General features: G+C 44.7%; 1 protein-coding gene across 1 annotated transcript in view; it reads right to left on the bottom strand.

Moving 5' to 3' along the window:
* Positions 1–20,832, bottom strand: part of Atp8b1 (ATPase phospholipid transporting 8B1) — a 113,546-nt gene that overhangs the window by 60,930 nt on the left and 31,784 nt on the right. Inside the window, exon 2 of the mRNA XM_075968479.1 lies at positions 2,748–2,950. Within this exon, the coding sequence (XP_075824594.1) occupies positions 2,748–2,928 (181 nt within the window). The 5' untranslated portion in view covers positions 2,929–2,950. The remainder of the gene's footprint in view (positions 1–2,747; positions 2,951–20,832) is intronic.

The raw sequence follows: 20,832 nt of genomic DNA, 5'->3' as shown, positions 1-20,832 counted from the left end.
CACAGACACAGATAGACAGATAGACAAAGACACACAGATACAGACACATACACCCCTAAGACTGTAGGGAATGGAGACTGACCCAATCTCACCAGAATTAGAAAGAAAAACTGTTAAAAAAAAAAAAAAGGGAATTATAGGCTCATCTTCTCCCCCCCGCCCCCCTTTTAAATCTTTTTGGACACAGGATCTAGGTTTGTTGATGTGGGATTCCCCTCAGTATGCTGTGAATATGTTTTATTACCATTAGTTAATAAAGAAGCTGATTTGGTGAATAGCCAAGCAGAATAGAACCAGGCGGGAAATCCAAACAAAGAGACAGGGAGAAAGAAGGCAGAGTCAGGGAGATACCAGCAGCTGCCAAAGAAGCAACATGTGAGGTAACAAGCCACAGGCCTCGTGGTAAAATATAGAAAAGTAGAAATGGGTTAATTTAAGTTATAAGAGCTAGTTAATAATAAGCCTGGTCCAACAGGCCAAACACTTTATAATTAATATAAGCCTCCAAGTGTTTCTTCGGAAAGAGGCAGGCAGGAGAGAAATCTTCATTTATAGTATGTAGCCCAGACTAATCTGGGTCTGACTGGCTTTGAATTTATAATCCTCCTACCTCAGCATCTTGAGTTCTGGGATTATAGATATGTGCTGATACCCCTGGCACTTGTCGCTTTCTCTAGGTGAAAACCGTTGAGGAGGGGGACAAACGCTTGAATGGATCCAGACCACAAAAAAAGGAAAGTAGGGGGCAGAGGGTGGCAGGGGAGAAAACAAAGGCTTGTAGAAAACCTGGAGGGAAACATGGGCGCAACTTCAGGGGAAGCAGAGGATCTTGTGCTGAGCTGGGGAGGCCACCTGCAAGGCTGGAAGTCAGAGTGGGAAATACTCGGCCATGAAAAACTGTTCCTCTTGCTAGAATCTGACTGTCAGCAAGGAAAAAAATAAATCCAAATTGTAGACACGCCTGGGGTCCAAAGAGAAGAGATTCAATTTTGTCAGGAGCAGTCAGGCCACAAGACTAGGCCTCATTGGCTTGTCAGGGTGGGGCAGGCAGCAGGGACCAATAAAGCCATGGGGCAAAGTATAAGGACAAAAGTCAGTCACTTCCTACCACTGTCCACGGTCACTTTGCTGGTAGAGTAGAGCAGTTGCTACAGGACTGTGTGGCCTGCAAAGCCTAAGACGATTCTTGTCTGCCCTATTCTATGAAAAGCTCCCCATCTATATTGCTGTGTCTGAAGCTGGCCTGATTCAGGCAAGAGGCATAGGCCACTGCAGACTGGCCCTTCGTGGCAAGTAGAGACCCATTTAAAAAAATTCCTTATGTCCTACACACATTGCTTACAGGTCTTGGAGAAATCAGGTTGGGACTGAACAGGAAGTTTCTCCCCTGCTGGCTAGCTCTCTTAATACTAGAAGGTGCGTTGAAGGCTGCTGGGTGGAGAAAGCCGTCAATAGTCTCACTCAGCTGTGAACTCTGAATTGCAATAATGGCCAGCTTGGCAAGATATGACCAAGAGCTTAATAGTGGCATGAATGTTGTGCTGGAAACCAACCGCTCTCTGCTCGGATTTAAGCCCCTACTCCACTGATGGAAATGTGTGCCTGGAGCTGCAGATCAACCCAAGAACCAACGGTTGAGGCGTTTACAGACCACAGAGTTGAACTTTCTATTCTCCTGAATGGACATAGTGATGAAAGGGTTTTCTAAATCTGTATCTCTTTACCCCTTGCTTAGTGCTGCTCTTTCGGTTCAATAGAGAAGTTTCATGCAGTGGATGATAGTGCAGAAATTTACTCCTGGTTAAAATGCAGTGAAGTGTGCTCATCCACAGATGGGACATCCATATCATATCCCCTGACCGCTAATGAAAAGAGAAAAGAGACATTTCCAAGAGTGATACCCTCAGACTGAAGATTCGCCAAAGCACATTTATTTCAGCACAGTGTGAACACTGCACGTGAATATTGCTCTTGTTAATCTATTTGTGGGCCATGAGCCAACACAAGACACATAAGTATATAGTGTATGATCAACCGTAGGTGCAGGTATGTGTGTGCATGTTATGCAGAGGCCAGGGGAAGACATCAGGTGTCTCACTCTATCACTCTCTGCCTTAGTTCCTGGAGACAAAATCTCTTACTGAGCCTGGAGTTAGACCAGCAGCCAACAAGCCCCCAGCTCCTTGGCCTAACTGAACTAGGGTTACAGGCATGTGAGTGGCCGTACCCTGCATTTGACATAGGTGCTGTGGATTTGAACTCAAGTCTTTATGCTTGCACAGCAAGTGATTTTGCCCACTGAGCCACCTCCCCAGCTTCAGGTATAAATTCCTAATGGAGCCACATCAATTGATATGCACATGTCTCCATTCACTGGTTATTAGTAACTTATGCTAACAATTTAGCAAGGCAAATCTTTTGAAAAAATATTTATGATTATGATTGGCGTGTGTACCTTTTAGATTCCTGAATGCAGTAGCAAGTTGATTCTTCTACACACAATACTATTTTTTAAATATAAGCACTAACAAAACCTTCTAATTTCTCGACAGAACTTGTCAGATATTGTCACATGCATTGTCACACTGGGGGTGATGGGTCTTGCTCAGTCCCATCCTAGGAGGGCATCAAAGAAGGAAGAAACCCTCCTAGACCACATGAAATGTATCAGCCAACTTTGGTACATCTCCTACGACCCATAAAGCATCCACACACATCCGCCATCAGCAGGCCCTTCACCCAGTCACCTTTCCGGAATGTCTCCCGCTTGTTCTCTGTTTCTCTGTTGATGCGATTCTGCTCTGGCTCAAGTGCAGGCCCCTGATCTTCAAGTTCGTCTTCAGTTTCGTCATCACTGTAGGGAACCACCTCATCGTTAGGCTGAGAATCCTCATCAAATGTTGTTTCTGAGTCTCTTTCTGTGTTCATTCTGCTGGCAAACTGAAACTACCTAGAGAGAAAAAGGAAGAAGCAGAGAATCGTGACTTTCCTCTGTTGGGCTATATTTTGCTGCATTCTGTCCCTTTTACAGAGCACCTCCTCATAGACATGCAAATTATCCACAGTTAATGACCTAAAAGTTTAACTTGATAGGCAACAAGAACAAAAATAGTATACACAATCTTCAGCTCCAATATGCACTAGCTTGTAACTTCAGTGCGTAATTTAACATTTTGGAAGGTCACATTTCCCATAGAAAAGGGAAGGGGACAACTTTGTCATTCAAGGGCTGTAAAGAGTTAACATAGACAACTAACACTTGTGAATCCCCAGGGTGTGTGAATGCTAAATTCCATGCCCTGTTTTTCCTTGTTCTTGAGGGATCAAGACTTCCAAGACAAAGACTAAATCTCCCACTAAAGGCGTCTCTTAGCACTGAACAGCTTCCTAAGAAAAGGCACCTTAGTGTGCTTCATGCGAGCCTACCAGATGTTGTGGTTTAGATAGGGTTTTCATTTCCCCAAGGGTTCGTGTATGGGAGAGTCTAGGGCCATTAAGAGTCCGGGTCTAGAAAGAGCCCTAGGCCCTCGTAAAGGACTAAGGTTAGTTCCCTGAAGAGGATGGTTGGGAAACCCAAGTCTGGGCCAGCCAGCCTCTCTGGCTTCCTGTTTGAGATATGAACATTGACATCACATGAATCGTCAACATTGTGACCCAATGAAGCTACACCTGTTACCAGGACTTGCTATCCAGATTTTCCACATTTGTGAATTACCCAGGCTCTAAGGCCACAAAGCCCAGAAGACAGGAGGGATAAAGAGCAGGATTTCTGTAGTCCCCTCTAACAGCCCAGCATCTGAGCACCTGACTACCCAATACCTGCGGTGTTAAGAAATGAATGGAGTCACTACTCTTTAGATGGGGTGGCCCTGAAGGGGAGGAAAGGGAACCTATGCAGGAGAGGTTAGCATTGTGCCATCACAACAAAACCCCATGGAGTTGACTTGATAAAAACAGGAGTTTCTGATGCTGTCATAGACATCTAGATTTAAAATGGGTTGGAGGGGGAGAATAGGCACAAACCCAAACCAAGTTTTACCAGCACTAGGCAAGTTGGGCTATTTGCATTCATAGTAGTGATGGGAACCTAGATGCAGGCAAAACCTACGGCCCCACTCAATTTCATCTTTGTTATAGAGTTAGTTCATGTCCCGGGAGACCCAAGGTCAGACAGGGAGACACAGAACATTCATTTTTGCTTACACTCATTAGTCTTTTTTTTATAGATTAATAAAGCTTTTAAAAAGAAAAGGTCTCTTTTTTTCTTTTTTTTTAAAACATGGGGAATGATTGAGACAGCCAGTCTTTAGCCTTGGCTGGCTGGCCTGAAACTCACTGTGTAGCCCAGGTTGGTGTCGCTTGGTTACCATGGATAATGCTGTTGATGATGATGTTTAACGTAACAGTCATCAGGATGTCTGAGTATGCACTTATATTTTGCGTATTATGCCACATGGTCTTGGCCATGTATTCTATTCTAAAGAAGACTGGTTTTATCTCAAGATGCAGAGCATAAGATGGTCTCCAATGACCCCACCTCCTGGTACCCACGTCAATTAACAGGCAAGACAACCCCCACAGACATGTCCACAGGTCGGTTTGATCTAGGGAATTGAAATAAGCTGCTCTTCTGATGTGATTCTGGGCTGTGGCAAGTGGGCATTTCAACCTATCAGTGGTGCACAATTTTAATTCCAGAACCCAAAAGACAGAGGCAGGTAGATCTCTGAGTTTGAGGCTAGCCTGGTCTACAGAGAGAGTTCCAGGATAGTCAGTGGTATGCAGAGAAACCCTGTCTTGAAAAAACAGAGATAAGTAATTAATTAATTAATTAATTAATTAAACAGCATCCCAAGCCTTCATCAAAAGGGAAGTAGAAGTCTCTTTCTATCCTGGGGAGCCCTGACACGTAATATACTCTGGAATACGACTAACATTCCTGAAAGTGGAATCTGACAAGCCTGTTGGCAGTTATAATTAGACAAGGAATCACATGAGGCAATGGTAATAAAACAGATCCAAGACAGAGATTAAAATCCAACTTTGCGCTATTCAGAAAACAATCTGAGTGCAGTTCCTAGCACACACAGGATTGCATTTATTTTCTCTCCAAGTCAAAGCCTACAAACCTAGAAGCCAGCCTGCTAACATGAAACAAAGGCACCATGACATCACCACTATGGAGACAATTCAGCCACAATCCTCGCTCCCAATAAAAGGCTTCTCTGTGCTGGAGCTCCACCTCATGGCTCAGAAGCCCACCCCTGATCTGATTCAATTTCCTACTCTCACCCTGAGTCACAACCATGGAAAAAAACAGGTGTGGAAACCCTACACACTTGGTCCTTTCTGAAGGCAGGTTGTCTTCACCCCCTGGGTGAAGTGGGAGGGGTTTTTGTCCAGCTCTGTCATTGGTTCCTCTTCATACCCTTATACTGATGATTCCTTCTTGGGCAGTTTGATGGTGTGCCGAGTGTCCTCCCACACACATTGCCTCCTATAGCTGGGGTGGAAATATCCCGAGGCGCGTTGCTAGGCATTAGCCCTGTTATTCTACCAAGGAGATAAGTGCAGTGCCCAGTAACTTGCCAAAGATTCCTGAGCTCCTGGTAGTAGGGTCATTTGGACACCAGTCCTCTCCCCACAGACATGAGCTGTGAAATTATGGAATACAGTGGAGTCATTGCAATTCAAGCTCAATTCACGGAGTACTGAGCTTCTCTGCCACTCAAGAACGCCAAGGCTAAATGTTAATCAGCTTTCTGTCACTGTGACAAAATGCCTGGGATGATCAACTGAGAAAGAAGAAAGGTTTGCTGCAGTCCACTGTGATTAGCTTTTATCTGGGGTGGGGGGGGGCACGTGAGACAGAACACTATGGGAAAGGAGGTTCCTTTAAGTCGCGGCAGCCAGGAAGTGAAAGAGACAGACCAGAAGAGAGTGCGGTCACAATATTCCTTTCACGAGATGTTCACAAGGGCCTAACTTCCTTCTACAGGGTTCCACCTCCTGAAGGTTCAAACAATTCCCAATGCAGCCACAGGCTGGGGACTGAGCCTTCCACCTACCAGCTTTCAAAAGAAACTCAAGAGCCAAACTATAGACCTACCTAGAGCATCATGAGGCCCAAGAGAGGCCTAGGCAAAAGAAATGAAGGACACACAAAAATGCCTCAAACTGTCAGCGAGCCATAAGAATTAAAAGTCTTTCCCATTTACACGCTGTAGGCTGACGGCTACTTCCTCAGTATTTTTGAGCCGGACAATATGGTAGTTGCAGAAGTTCTAGGAACTCGGGTGAGAAGGAGGTGGGCATGGGGATTTTCAGGAATGAGGAACAACCAGAACATAGAGGCAGAGGCAGGAAAAAGTACCTGCCTTGGGCGAGAGCCAGAGGAGGTTTAGAGGTTGGCTGGAATTACCTTCAACAACCCCTGTGGCCTCCATGATGCCTCCCTTCAGGGACTGCCCACCGCACTGGTGGTGTCTGCCAGAGGGAGGCATGTGACCGTCCCTCATCCTTCTGCTAGGGCTGAGGGTGGGAGACAGCAGGCAGGCAGGGTGAGTGTTCAAGCCGCAGGACATTGAACAGCTCCTGATCCCCATTCCTCATCTGTTAACAGTCAATAAGAAGCGGAGACCAGCTGAAGCATTCTGTGTGGTACGCTGACTCTGTAGTAAGAGAGATCCAGGCCCAAACTAGGCTGGGGGCAGCCAGAAACAATGTGCTTAAAATCAAGACAGGGTGGGGCCTCCATTCCTTTGTCTGGAAAAGTAAGGAGGAGAAAGTATACAAAAGACTAGACCTGCTTCCCAGAAGGCAATGGTGTTAAAATTCCCCCAAATGTTTACTTTGGAGACTCAGCCTCAATCCAGGACATGCTTTTATGATAAATGATAAAAGTTAACTCGAGAAGAGCGTTGCTGCTTTTGCATTTTCCCTTTGTCCTGCTGGCTAGGCACAACAGTTTCATTTTCTTTTTTTTTCTTTTTTTAATGCATTACTATTGCCACTGAAATTAGGTTCTAAAATTATATTCCTGTTTCAATACTAGAAAGTCCAAGGGAGGTTGTAATTGTAGTTACAGGGAGGAAAAGACCTCCAGGGGAAAACGAAGCTGCGGACGGACCGAGTTTGCTAACCTGTGAGGTTGGAAGTCCCTGAGCTACGAGTACAATAGGAAGATGTAATCATTGGCGTGGATTTCCAGAGCAGACGCTTACCGCTTTCCATCTGCACAGAGAGCGTTTAGGCTCCCCATCCAGGTTCAACAGGAACAGCTTGTTTCAATAGAAGGACAGACGTGGTATGTAAACAGAAATAACAAACAGACAAGGACAAGATTATTCTCACTAGCAAGGACAGGAAGGCAAGCTGTTGCTCACCAAAGACACCGCTTTATGCGGCATATTTAACAGTGGTATCTAATGTTGGCTCAGATAAAGATGACAACTCCCCCCCCCCGTATTCACATTGAAATCTGCACTTCCCTTATGTAAAGCAATACAAAGATATATTTGAGCCAAGAAGGTCGTTCAGAACTTCCAACAAATTCAACAAAAAACCTCAACTTGTGCAAAATATGTATTGTTTGTGGAAAAGCAGGAGCGGAAGCCACTTGAAAGCCGTGTGGGTATGAGTCCAGATGCCCATGGAGAAGGCACTGAATCCCTCTGGAGCTGGAGTTACAGGCATTTGTGAGCTGCCCAACATGGGTGCTGGGAACAAAACTCAGGCCTTCTGCAACAGCAGTACACACCCAATTCCTGATGCATCTTTCCAGATCTGGGCATATATTAATTACACATAACAATTATGACATTTTTCATGCATGTATGTATTTTGGTCATATTGACCTCCCATTCCCCTCTCTTGTCCCCTTCCTCTTCCCAGTCAGTCCCTCTTCAGTAGTCACCTCTTTTTATGTGTGTGAATCAGTTTAACTGGGGGCGCTTACAAGGGCAGAAGTGATAGATTATTTATAGGGGCATTGCAAACTGACCAGCGACTATACTGCTGACCCTCTCCCTCTGAGAACATTAATTATCAACAGTTCCTTGGGAAAAGATAGGTGTTTAGACACTGATTATTTCAATATAGTCTTTAAAATTACAGCAGTCAAAATACAGGAAATATATTGTAGTATTAAGTCGGGTTGGGGGGAGCCCAAAGTTGTGCTGTGACTGTATCTTTTCGATTAATCCATGGAGGAAGTTGTCACTGTGGGGGTGGACTTTGAGATCTCCCTGGCTCAAACCACTTAGTGTGACACTGAGACCACTTCCTGATGCCTGTGGGTCAGGATGTAGGGCTCTTAGAGCCTCCAGCACACACTGTGCCCCTCTTTGATGTAAAAGGACCACACCTCTGAAAATATAAGTCAGCCCCAGTTAGATATGTTTGCCTTATAAGAGTTGCCCTGGTTATGGTGTCTCTTCAGAGCAACAGAACCCTAAGACAATGTTTTTATAGGCAGAGGAAAGTTCTCTCAGGGCACCATGATAATATGTCCCCCCAAACTCCAGGGCATTAGGATTACATGCTCCCCTAAACTCTCAGCATCAGCCTCTTTTCAAACAACGACTGAAGCAGAAACAGCAGTCTAAGTGGTCAGCAACAGCATCCAGAGGTGGCCTCTGTGCTCAGAGCATGGCTGGTTTGCAAGTCAGGGAGGGAGAAAAGAGACTTTGTGCTCTGTATTGGATCTTCCTCCAAGGGTCACAAGCTACAGGCAATCTGATCTGCACCAGCTCTTCCTCCCGGAGACCTTGCTGGTCCAAGGAACAAGGACAACAATCCTAAACCATTGACCTCCAATGACTGCCCTGCAGTCACTAAGGACAACTGACCTTGAGTGCCTAACTGGCCGTGTGCCTGACAGTATTGGTGAGACAGAGGCCAAAGATCCCCAGAGCTGAAGGTGGGGTAGGGGTGGGCAGCTCATTAGTCAGTCTTGGTAAATAACGACAGGAAAATAAGAATCCCTGTCAAAAACTGGGATGAGGGAATGACAGACGGCTCAGTGGATGAAGGTGCTAGCCCAGTCCTGATAGTCAGTCTGAGTTGCATTCCCAGGACCTGCATGGCAGACGGAGAGAAAGATACCTACAAATTGCCCTCTAACCTTCACGCACACATCATGGTACTTGCATACCCTCTACACACGCACACACACACGCACACACACACACACACACAAATAAATAGCTGTAATAAAATTATTTTTACATAGTAGATGGTGCCTGAGGGACGGCACCTGAGGTTGTTCACTGCCGGCCTTCTTCTCTCACACAATACAATTACCATTTTTCCTCAGGGATGCCACCCAGCTTTTTTTAGTAACTCACATCCAAACCATGGCTTAAAACTGAAAATACAGATCCACAGAGCTCAGAATTTAAATGACCACAGGTCATCAACACAGTAAACACAATCATGTGTGTAATTGAGCCTCCCCCTCCCCGCCGTGAGAGCCACCCATGGGGCCCTGTCTGTGAACCTCATTTCCCTCCTCATCCTAAAGTTAGCACCTTCATAAATTCCAGATGCCGGCAGTCTAAGGGATGAGGGCCACTCCTGACGGGCATTGCCATCTCATCTGCTGCACCTGACTCGGCTTAGGGGACGATCGCATCGACGACAGCAGAACTCACACCTTAACTTCCGCGCCTGATCCCACTGTGAACACAGAGCTAGCTGCCTCTTTGTCTCTTCGAAAGACTTTGATTGGCAGGAGTTAGAGTCTCCTACCCATTCTAACCAGGCTTGGGGGTTTGGAGCAATTGACAGGGGTGTTTCTAAGTGTGTCCTGGGTACCTGATAGACGGGAGAGATTTGGTAATGCTTCTGGGAGAGGACTTCCCATGATCTCGATAGTCTCCGGAGATGAAGGTGTTGAGCATTTTCACAGGGCGGACTACACAGTCTATGTATCACTCCGCACTGTGCTTGACATTAATTATCTTTTTCCATTTAGAAAGGAACAAAATTCGTGTCCCCATTTTACAGATGAGAAACTAACATTGCAAGAGGAGCAAGTTTTTGCTCAAGGACATAGAGTTGATTATGGTGTGCAGGTCCCTGTCAGAGCCTATGCATTTAACCGAGGCATCTGCTGCCTTAATTGTACCTAATGATGCCACTTTGGAGTAAGCTAAATAAAGCATAATTAATCCAGTTTACAGCTTGGAAGACAAATGACCCAGAGATACAAAGTTGTATCTGTGTTAGACCTGACACTTCTCCCTGTCTCCCCTCAAGGGCTGACCTCTTCAGAACCAAGGAAGGGGAAGGATATAAAGGGGGTGTCGGGTGTTTTATAGGCATGTCCACGCCTCCCTGGAGAATTCCCTCCGCTATGTTCAGTTACAGCGTAGCTTCAACCATGTGTAAGGTACTTCAAAAAAGCAAATTGCTAAAGCAAACTTCTCTTTTAATCTACACCAGAGTCTATAGCCTGAGGACACACCACACTGCCACACAAACTAAACGAAATAAGAGAAAGAACTAGGGCTCTAGCAGATGCAACGAGGTGAGATGAGGTTATTATGGTGGGAAGTGGTCCAGTATGGCAGAGCTGGACGGACAGACACAAAGCACACTTGTGAAGACTGAGATGATATTAACGCAAGCCCATGGAATCGGCAGGGGTGTACCGAAGGCCCAGCCTTGAGAGCAGAGACATCACATTGTCGTTGTTGAAGCCACTCAGTTACCTATTTCTCAGAGGCCCTTGAAAACACACACACAGCTCCGGCGTGTCACTTCCGATTTTGAGAAGTTTTAAAAAGTCCTAAATTCCTCCCAGCCGAGGATGTTATAGCTACAGGTTTGTCGCTCTGCATCCGTGGATTAGGAGTCCACATCCCCCACGGCTGTGGACACAGAAGAAAACGCTGCCAGCTTGTCTAATGCTACAATGAGATCTAGACGATGATGACGCTTTCTTCCCCCTCTTTTAATTAACTGATTCTGAAACGTGTCTTTGCCCCTTAGAAGTGTTATGTGGAGGAAATAACAGAAAAAATTAATATTTCGTGCAAATAATGACTGGTTACTCAAATCCAGATGACAAATTCGGGGCTTTTGCACAGGCACACATTCTGATTTGCATTTTCAGAGAAAATATGTACCCACAAAACTAGCCAATATTTGTTAAAATGTCTTCCAAATATTTGATATAATGGCTTCCAAATATTTGGAGATCTCAGAGACATGCCGATTGAATCAGTTTTCTATCCCACCTCTTAAAAAAAAATACATGTTAACGAAAAGAAAGGCAAGTTTATTCTAGAACTTTCTTCTACTGTGGTAGTTCTTCCTGTCCATTAATATCAACTTCCCTTTTAAATTTCTGTGTGCTTCTTTGGGGAGGCGATAATATGGGGTGATGAAGACTTGGCTTTGATGTATCAGTGCCCAACCTCCACCCAAAGGTATAGAGAGAATATATAGTTTTTTAAACTCTGAAGTAAACTCTAAATCATTTATAATGTGTTTGAATTTTGTTTTTATTCTTTCATTCTCCCTTGTCTCCACAGACAGACCCAGCATTTAGCTGGGTTAAAAATAAATATAACTTTGAGCGTAAATAAAATAACACAGAAGAGTCATGAGGGTGGGGACAGGGTTCGAGACAGGGTTTCTCTATGCAGCCATGATTGTTCCAGAACTTGCTTTGTAGACCAGGCTGGGATTAAAGGCTGCCACTGCCCTGCCAAAAATTCATTTCTTTAACCCTCTTGTTATCCAAAAATGATTCAGAACATTGATCTGACTATGACTAATGGTATCACATAAGTTTTTACAATATTGTATAATGTGAAACTAATTTAAAATATTGCCCCTCTCCCCATGAATCTGATTCTGGGGAAGGCATACAGTAGAATTCTAAATGGAGTCAGGAAACTTGGCCTTTCCTTTATTTAGGAAACATGGTTCATTATCATGGTCAGTAGGTGTGGGAGGAAGCAGGCTCTGGCAGGATTGTCTGGAGGTCTGTGCTCTCCCGTCAATACAAGGACCATCTGCCTACCTCCACCCAATGTGTAAATCCCTACTTGTCCACTAGAAAATTCAATGCCACGGAGCTGCACAGATGGACCCAGGGATTAAGAGCATTTGTTCTTGCAAAGGACACAATTCCCAGCACCCATGTGGCAGCCCACAACTGCCCATAATTCCAATTCCAGAGAATCTGAGGTCCTCTTCTGACCTCTGAGAAACCAGATGTGCATGTAGTATACAGACATGCATGTAAACAAAACATTCATACACTCAATAAATAAACCTTTTTTAAAAAATAGGCTTTGAATATCAGTACCAGGAATATATGTTTAACAAGGAACAACTCCAATTGGTCTGAACTTGATATTTCAATATATTAATCCTTTTGATTACACAGAGTCCTTTTTTTGAAAGCAAAAAAGAAAATGGGATTAGTATGAGAAGAGAAAAAAAGAGCTGGTCACGTGGCTCACACCTATAACTCCAGCACTCTGGAAATGAACACAGGAGGATCAAGAACTCAAGGCCAGCCTTGGCTGTATACAGAAAGTTTAAAGTGATTCTACATGACTGGCTATAGGAGACCATGACTCAAAAAAAAATAAATAAAAAAGGATAAATAGAAATTTCAAAAATAATTGAAAGGGTTTAAGTATTCCATGGAGCAGGACGCAGGAGTCAGGAATAAATTCGAGGTGATTGCATACTACGTAACTCCAGGAAACATCTGAAAAAGCCTTCCAATGTCTCGTGGGTTTGGACTTTACTTCATATAAAGCTAATTACAATATTTTCAAAGCATGTTTTAAAAGCACTTTAGGTCGTAACCTAAGCGTACAATGGCATGCCTTCAAATACTACAGTTGTTACTCTTGCCTTCTGGGTATATTCACCAGTGAACAACTGATCTACCCAAGACCCGAAGCTGGTGTTTAGGCTACAAAGAAAGCCACCACATTGTCCTTCTCCACTAGGGTCTGTGTAGTGCGACCCTCCTGGCTGACACCTTACCACAGGCACAGAGCCCATCCCTACTCTTTATGATGCTCCTTGGAGAGCTGTGCATAATGGCTTCCTAGCTTAGCTTTATAGACTATACCCTACCCAAGAGAACCAGATGTGGGGATCTATGCAGCTCACTATGCGCATGTTCACGTGTCTCTGTATCCTGTGGGGACTTCCATGTTCTGAAAGCTACCAGCAAGCTTAGACTAGCATAAGAATCATTCAGGATGGTTTTAATTTTGCTATCCAGCTCAAATTCTGAAGTCAGAATAAAAAGATTCTTAGGAAATGGCTACCATTGGTCAAGTGGGAGTCTGTGAGATTTGGTATTGTCTCAAAGCTACAGGTAGCCCTCCATTATGGAAACTAATAATAGTTCCACATCTGCGTAAAAACTTGGAGAGACAATATCTGCTCAGGCCTGCCTACTGCAGGCTACAATATCTGCTGCCCCTGACCATCCGTCGGGACTCTCAAGGGGCAACAAGGCTCTCCAATTCAGTTTTCAGATCCTTAGATTCCCACGTAATGGCTTGCTGTTTACAGGCCAACAGCCCTCTGCCTGGTCAATTCTTTGCTTCCTCATACTGTGGCTGTCACAACCTGAGACTAACAGCCATGCCTGTCCCACGATTCTTCCCAAGTGGGGGAGAATCTAGACTCAAGGACTCTTCATTTGGGGACAGGAGAAGAGACAGGCAGGAGCTAAAAATCTCTGCTGTGCTACTTAATCCCCTGCAGAACTTAGGGCAAAATGTCCTTAGTGAGCCTCCAGCTGCCCATTTATGAGACATGGTGCTTACTCTGCAGGGTTCTTAGGAACCTCAATCTTGACCCCATGGCACATTAAGAAAATACATAGAACTCAAAGACCTACTGTGTGAGGAGCATAATCAAAGAAGAAGTGCGCATGATACCAGAATGTTCATAACGTTTTCTCTTCCAGTAGACCTCAGTTTATTGTGAACTACAGGAAGCTTAGTATATTTGGGAGTGTTCAACTAAAAACAGGGTCAAATAGAAATAGTAGCCTTTATATTACACTTTCCTCCTACCAAAACCCTTGACCTAGTTGATGTCACAGAAAAGCAATGGTTTGATTGATGTTTGATTACTCCCCTGAGTGGAAGACATCAATAAAGACCTTTTGAGTTCAGAATTCAGTGCTGTATCCTGTTCTTAGAGTTCTTGATATACAGAGAAAACCAAACAACCAGGTCTTGAGCTCTCAGTCCAAACCCTGTGGTCACGCTATGAGCCCAGGGTGTGAGCGTTCATCTAAGACGCCCTATACAAATCAACCTCCAGGCTCCAAATCAGTAAAGCACTCAGAAGACCCTCGTGAAGCCAGACAAAGCAAAGGCACTCTTGCGCCATCAGGGAGAAAGTTGCAGCTAGTGACCTCATTGCTGAAGTTGGATTTTTTGCTTTCCTCAAAGTCTGCTTAGCAAGCGACCTTTCATAGTTGCATCAAGGTATGAAGAGGTGAAACACACCGAATTTCGAAACCAAGTTAAACAGAAAGAGGCACTGACTCCGTTTGCTTTGGGGGCAGGGAGGAAGTGGGTAGAGGCACAATATAAATGGACAGCAGCGGCCACGGCCATGGCTAAGGGGGAGCAGCCATTGCTATTTTTAATTTTCTTTATGTCTGAAGTCTTCCTGTATTTACTCACTGAAATACACCATTCCCAGAGTACATTAGGTCACCATACATGGCACATGAGGATTCACAAGCTTAGAAAGAGTCATATGCTTTATGTAGCCACAGACTTCCCTAGAGAAGTTGGGTATTAAAATAATAGAGCTCTTCATAAAGAACTAAAAAAGGCGCTCTCTCTCTCTCTCTCTCTCTCTCTCTCTCTCTCTCTCTCTCTCTCTCTCTCTCTCTCTCTCTCTCTCTCTCTCTGTAAGCCACAGCTGAACATTTCAGAGAGCGTCAGCCTCACAGGAAGCAGCAGTATTTGTGAGCCAGGGAGACTCGCGCCAGGCAGTTCCCAGGAAGCACATTCGCTCTTTGAACCAGCTGGAACTTTCTGCGTTGCCTCGATTTTGTACGTTCATTTTCTTTTGACAACCCACTTCCCCTCACATACTGTTCCCACCTTTTTTTTTCTTTTTTAATCACATTAAGCTCCACCCCCAAACGTGAGGTGTGAATGACCACGGGAGCAGGCGAGACTGAGAAGGGGCTGTGTGGCTTTCTCAAGGTCACACAGCCAGTCTGGTCCATGTCAGGAGTCTGAATCTGGAATCAAGTCCAAGCTCTTTCATTCCCCAGAGTCGGCATGGGAGCTCCTGAGCAAAGAAATGCGGGCCCCAAAAAGCTGTGTGGTCTCAGGAGAACTAGCATTGCTAGCCTCCAATGTCTCCCCCTTCTCCCTCTTTGTCTCCCTTTTCCCCTTACTCCCTCCCTCCCTCCGTCGCTCCCTCCCTTTCTTTCTTCTTTTTGACAGGCTCACTAATTTGCCCAGGCTGGCCTGTAATCCTGAATGCTCCCGCCTCTGCTTCCTGAGCACTAGAATTACGAGTGTTCACCACTCCAGTGCACACCCGCCTCTCGCTGTTGAAAGGGTGACACAGGACGGGATGATTGATACATGTGAAGCTCATGAGATAGTGAGCAGGCACTGTTAATATTAGCTTTTGCTGTTCGTACATAGGAGGAGTTGACACCAGGAGAAGCAAACCCACTGCCAGTTGACACTTCAGAATAGCTAAGCTACGGCTGCCCACACTGGGCTCAAATGGCCCTTTGCTTGTTGAATCATTAATAGCCAAGGGAATGCCTCGCTGGTAACCTGCGTGCTCAGGCGGCAGGAAAGTGTCACCCTAGTAGTGAGGGAGACATTAAATATTTCAGTCGAGCAGCTGCTCAGGACAAAGCTGCCACCCGCGGATCCATTACCACCTTTATTAGGTCTCCGCGACACGTCACAAAACTTAGACTTTAAGAACTTAACACACAACACTGGCAGTGTCACGTAGAGTAACTTTGTATAAGAAACTCAGTTTCAGAAAGACGACGTGTTATTTTTCAGAACTAGAAATGGGCTTCACATCTGACACCTCTGCCACAATATACCGGGGTGGCCTTGCCAGCCTGAGACACACTACACCGGCCAGACCAAAATAGTCCTTGGTTGTTTATCAGCAATGTGTAACTGTAAATAGGAAAGCCCAGTGCTGAATGCGTTTAGACAGTCAGGCAGCACAGTCCTGTTGGGACTACCTTACAGAACTCTCTCTAGGCCAGCATCCCATTTACAGACTAAAATTCAGACATTATATAACCAAGCTCACATTTCAGGAGTGAAAGACCTTGATAAAGGGACTGGACCGTCCAGTGTTTGTTTTTAATCCAGCTGAGAAAAAAAAAGTCTTCCATACCATATCCCGTGATTTGGCAACTTCACATCCGTGACTTAATAGAGCTCGTTTTTGATTATCTGCATATATGTTTAATGTTTGATTAATTCATTATCTGCTGCTCTCAAGCCAGGGACCCTCCCTGGTCAGGTGTTCACCTCACCTGTTTACACAGGCCAGCTCCCAAAGGGAAGTTTAGCTCCTAGCTCCTTAGAAGGCTGGCTGAAGCAAAGGCCATCTAACGACTCCCAGACAGTAGCGACTCCTGCATTTCCCCAGGATCTCTGGAGTTAGAGCACTGCTGTTTGAATCTTATCCATCTCTAGCTTCGATGGAACAAAAAGCAACTCCAGAGATGACAACTACATAGGACTCACAGGTGCCCAGATGCTGTCTCTGCCTCGCATGGTCTCCACCACACTATGCCTTACACACGAGTGCACATGCGTGCGAGCGTACACACACACACACACACACACACACACACACACACACACACCACCCAGCAGGTGAACAAAAGCTGCAGCTGCATATTGTAATATCACCAAGGTGTTTCTTATCTAAGTTTTAACTTCATTTAAAGATCCTATCAAAGAGAGGCAGGTCTGTATAAATATGATTAAAATACATTATAGGCATGTATGACATTGTCAATAAAGAAGAAATTTTCAAAAGTAACAAGGCACAGGAGTGGGGCGCTGAGGCTGGAGAGATGGCAGAGAGGTTAACATGGTGCGGGTGTGGGGTGCTGAGGCTGGAGAGGTGACAGAGAGGTTAAGAGCACTTGCTGCTCTTCCAGAGGTCTTAGGTTTGATTGCCAGCATCGACATGGTACCTCACAACCACCTGTAACTCCACTTCCAGGATGTCTAATGCCCTCTTCTGGGTCTACACAAATGTGTACAGACATGCATGCAAGCAAAAAGTCCATACACAGAAAATACTATCTGTAAAAATATAACGGGGTGGAGCAAGATGGCTGGAAGTGTAAAAAGTATTTGCTACCAACCCTGAAGACCTTAGTTCAATTCCCAGGACCCACATTGTGAAAGGAGAGAATCAGCTCTCTCAAATTGTTTCCACACACACAAACTACACACAAAAACATCTATAATCAATCAATTGATGTAATTTTAAAAACCTTATAAAAATAAATAATATGGGAAACAGTAAGTAATGTCAATTTTCTGAAATGTGCATATATATATATAGATGTGTTATTCATATTTCAGAAATTATATGAAATCCATAGAAACGTAGCCATTCTAATAGTCCTAAAAATATGATGTGTTTGAAAACAAGAATCCAGAGGCCAAAAATGTCCTTAATTAAATGTTGTTAGGTATCACTCACTCTGGAAGCTAAGGCAGGGCTGTAGTGGAGGGACCATGGCTTCTCCAGTTCACAATCCCCAGTCAGCCAGTCTGAATTTTCTTCAGTCCTGTTAGAGATCTAAATTGAGGAAGCCCAGACAAGCGCCATTACTATTCCCAAATGAAAGACAAAGAAACAGGCTTCCAGAAAGTTAAAACAATGTCTTGGTGCCATACAGCCAGTAGGTAAAGTTAGAATTGCAAGTGAGCTCCGTTTCACCCCCAAATTGGTCCCTACACTTGGTTTGTTTGTCCTCTAGGAGTGAGGGAACACCACACACACAAACACTGAAAGGCAAGAGAGATACAGGGGTAATTTTCAAAGTCTATCTGCAAGAGAGAAGGTGCCTTCTAGAACACTGTAGCCAATACAGGGTATGCCAAGTTAGCAATAGCCACAATTTCTCACAAAGAGCAGGGACAACCAACCATGTAACCAGACTGTTTCCACATTAGAAGTCCCGGAGTTGGGGGAAGGGATCATTCTCCCGGATTCACCTGCTATTAATATTTTCCTATTTGTTTTATGCTCATATGCACATGTAAATGTGTGCATATACACATACACATCACACACACACACACACACACACACACACACACACACACACACACACACAGGTCCTGTTCTGGCTGCCCTGTCCTGCATGATCTTCCTAGCACACGGATTTGCACATTTCTCCCCTGGACCATCTGAGGGTAAGTCACAAAGTTAAGTCAAGTCCCATCCTCCTGTGCCTAACTACTTCCAGGTAAGCATGGTATAATTGTCAACTTTGGCCAATTCAACATGAACAATAACAGTAATAAGACCTCTGCTTTGTCCTGTACCCAATAATGCCATCTGCAGTGCTGTTTTCCTTAATACAAGATCCATTCTATAATCAGGCAGTTCTCAGTTGGCCACACTGTTCCATCTTTAATTTGCTTTACAACATACACAAATATTTAATTTTCATTCACTTGCATTCAGAAGCTTAATTCTCTTCATTGTATCGGGGATCAAACACAGGGTGCCCATTACGCTAGACAATGCTACCATGGAGACACACCCAAGCCCATTCTTCATTTTATTTTTAATTTTTTAAACTCTACTTACTTGTTTTTATATATGTGTGTACATGGAGGTCAGAGAAAATCTTGTGAAGTTAGTTTTCTCCTTCCACCACATGGGTCCCGTGGATCGGGCTCAGGTCACCTGCTTTGGTGGCAAGCACTTTTATCCCCTGAGTCATCCTTCTGGTCCCATATCTTCCTTAATTTTCATAAAACCTATCTTATTTTTATTTATGTGTATGTATGTATGTATATGTGTTCACATGTGCAGGAATCCACAGTAGTCAGAAGGGGGCACTAGGGGACATTGGGACCCCTGGAGCTGGAATCACAGGTGGTCGTGAGTCACCTGACATGGGTGCTGAACTCCCATCCTCTCCAAGAGCAGTACATGCCCTTAACAAGTGAGCCATCTCTCTACCTCCAGAATTGCCCACCACATGTGGCATCCGTCGGTGGTTCGCTCCTGAGACAACCTGTATTATAAAGGCCACAAAGGATGACTTCCCAACACAAACACCCTTCCATGTTTACCAGCTTGGACCACACACTGGAATCATAATCTCCCTTCTGCCCATCTATGGTCCATCGTTGTGAATGTGCATGTCCCCCCTTTTCCTGATGGTTTATAATCTCTCATGGCCAACTGCTGTTTGAACAACCCAGATTTGGTTGACAGGAGTTCATGTAAAGTGTACCCCGTAACAAACAGGTCGTCATCGTTCTTTGAGAATTTCCATACTCTGGGACACCAATGAGATATTCCAGCCTCAAGCTATAACCCCAGCCCTCTAGTCTGTCCTTTCTGTAGATGGGCCTGGTTCTTCACAAAGGACAATGGCAAGAGAAGAGATGATCTCAGGGAGGAATGTGCCCACTGCTAGTGGTTGTCCGTCCAGTCAGGGTTTCTATGGCTGTGATGAAACACCATGACCAAAAGCAAGTTGGGGAGGAAAGGGTTTGTTTGGCTCACACTTCAACATTGCCGTTCATAACTGAAGAAGTCAGGACAGGAACTCAAACAGGGAAGGATCCTGGAGGCAGGAGCTAACGCAGAGGCCATGGAAGGGGGCTGCTTACTGACTTGCTTCCCGTGGCTTGCTTAGCCTGCTTTCTTATAGAACCCAGGACCGGCAGTCCAGGGATGGTACCACCCACCATGGGCTGGACCCTCCCCAGTTGATCACGAATTGAGAAAATGCCTTGCAGCTGGATCTCATGGGGGCATTTCCTCAGCTGAGGCTCCTTCCTCTCTGATGACTCTAGCTTGTGTCAAGCTGACACACAAAACCAGCCAGTACACAGTCCATTCCTTTACCCTGTGGTGAGCAAAGTTCACTATTATATGCAGATATACAGATGTGCTGTGTATGCACATAGAATATTTGGAATGCTTTACACATACATATTTACAGATTGAGTTTACAACTACAGCTAAATTCCAACTGATCTCTACAGTGTTCTCTTACCCCTCCCGCAGTTCGTGTCTTATATCCCATGAGAACCTTGGCTGCCCCAAACCACCCTCATTTGTTCAGTGATAAAATGAATCTAGTTTTTTTTTCAAATTGCTTTACCAATATTACTATATAGCACACTAAAACAGTTGGTATTTCTTTGTAATTCTCCTCTATCACTGGGATTAGCTATTTTTCTCATCACTGTGACTAAACACTCATCCTGGGTAGTTTTTTTTTTTGTTGTTGTTTTTTTGTCAACTCATATAAGCTAGGATCATCTGGAAAGAGGGGATATCAACTGAGACAATGTCTCAACAGACTGACCTGTTGGAAACCTGTGGGGACATTTTTGTGACTGATGATTGATGTGGTAGGGGACATCACTGTGGGTGGTACTACACCTGGGTTGTATAGGAAAGCAGACTGAGCAAGCCATGAAGAACAAGCCAGTGAGCAGCACTCCTCTGTGGCCCCTGCTTCAGGCCCTGCCTCCAGGATCCTCTTGAGTTAACCCCCTCGCTTTCTCTTCATGATGGACTATAGGCTGTAAGACGAAATAAACT

This window comes from Microtus pennsylvanicus, chromosome 4, assembly GCF_037038515.1.
Source record: "Microtus pennsylvanicus isolate mMicPen1 chromosome 4, mMicPen1.hap1, whole genome shotgun sequence".
Taxonomy (NCBI): domain Eukaryota; kingdom Metazoa; phylum Chordata; class Mammalia; order Rodentia; family Cricetidae; genus Microtus; species Microtus pennsylvanicus.
Note: the sequence above shows the minus strand (reverse complement) of the source record. Positions and strands in the feature narration are given on the sequence as shown.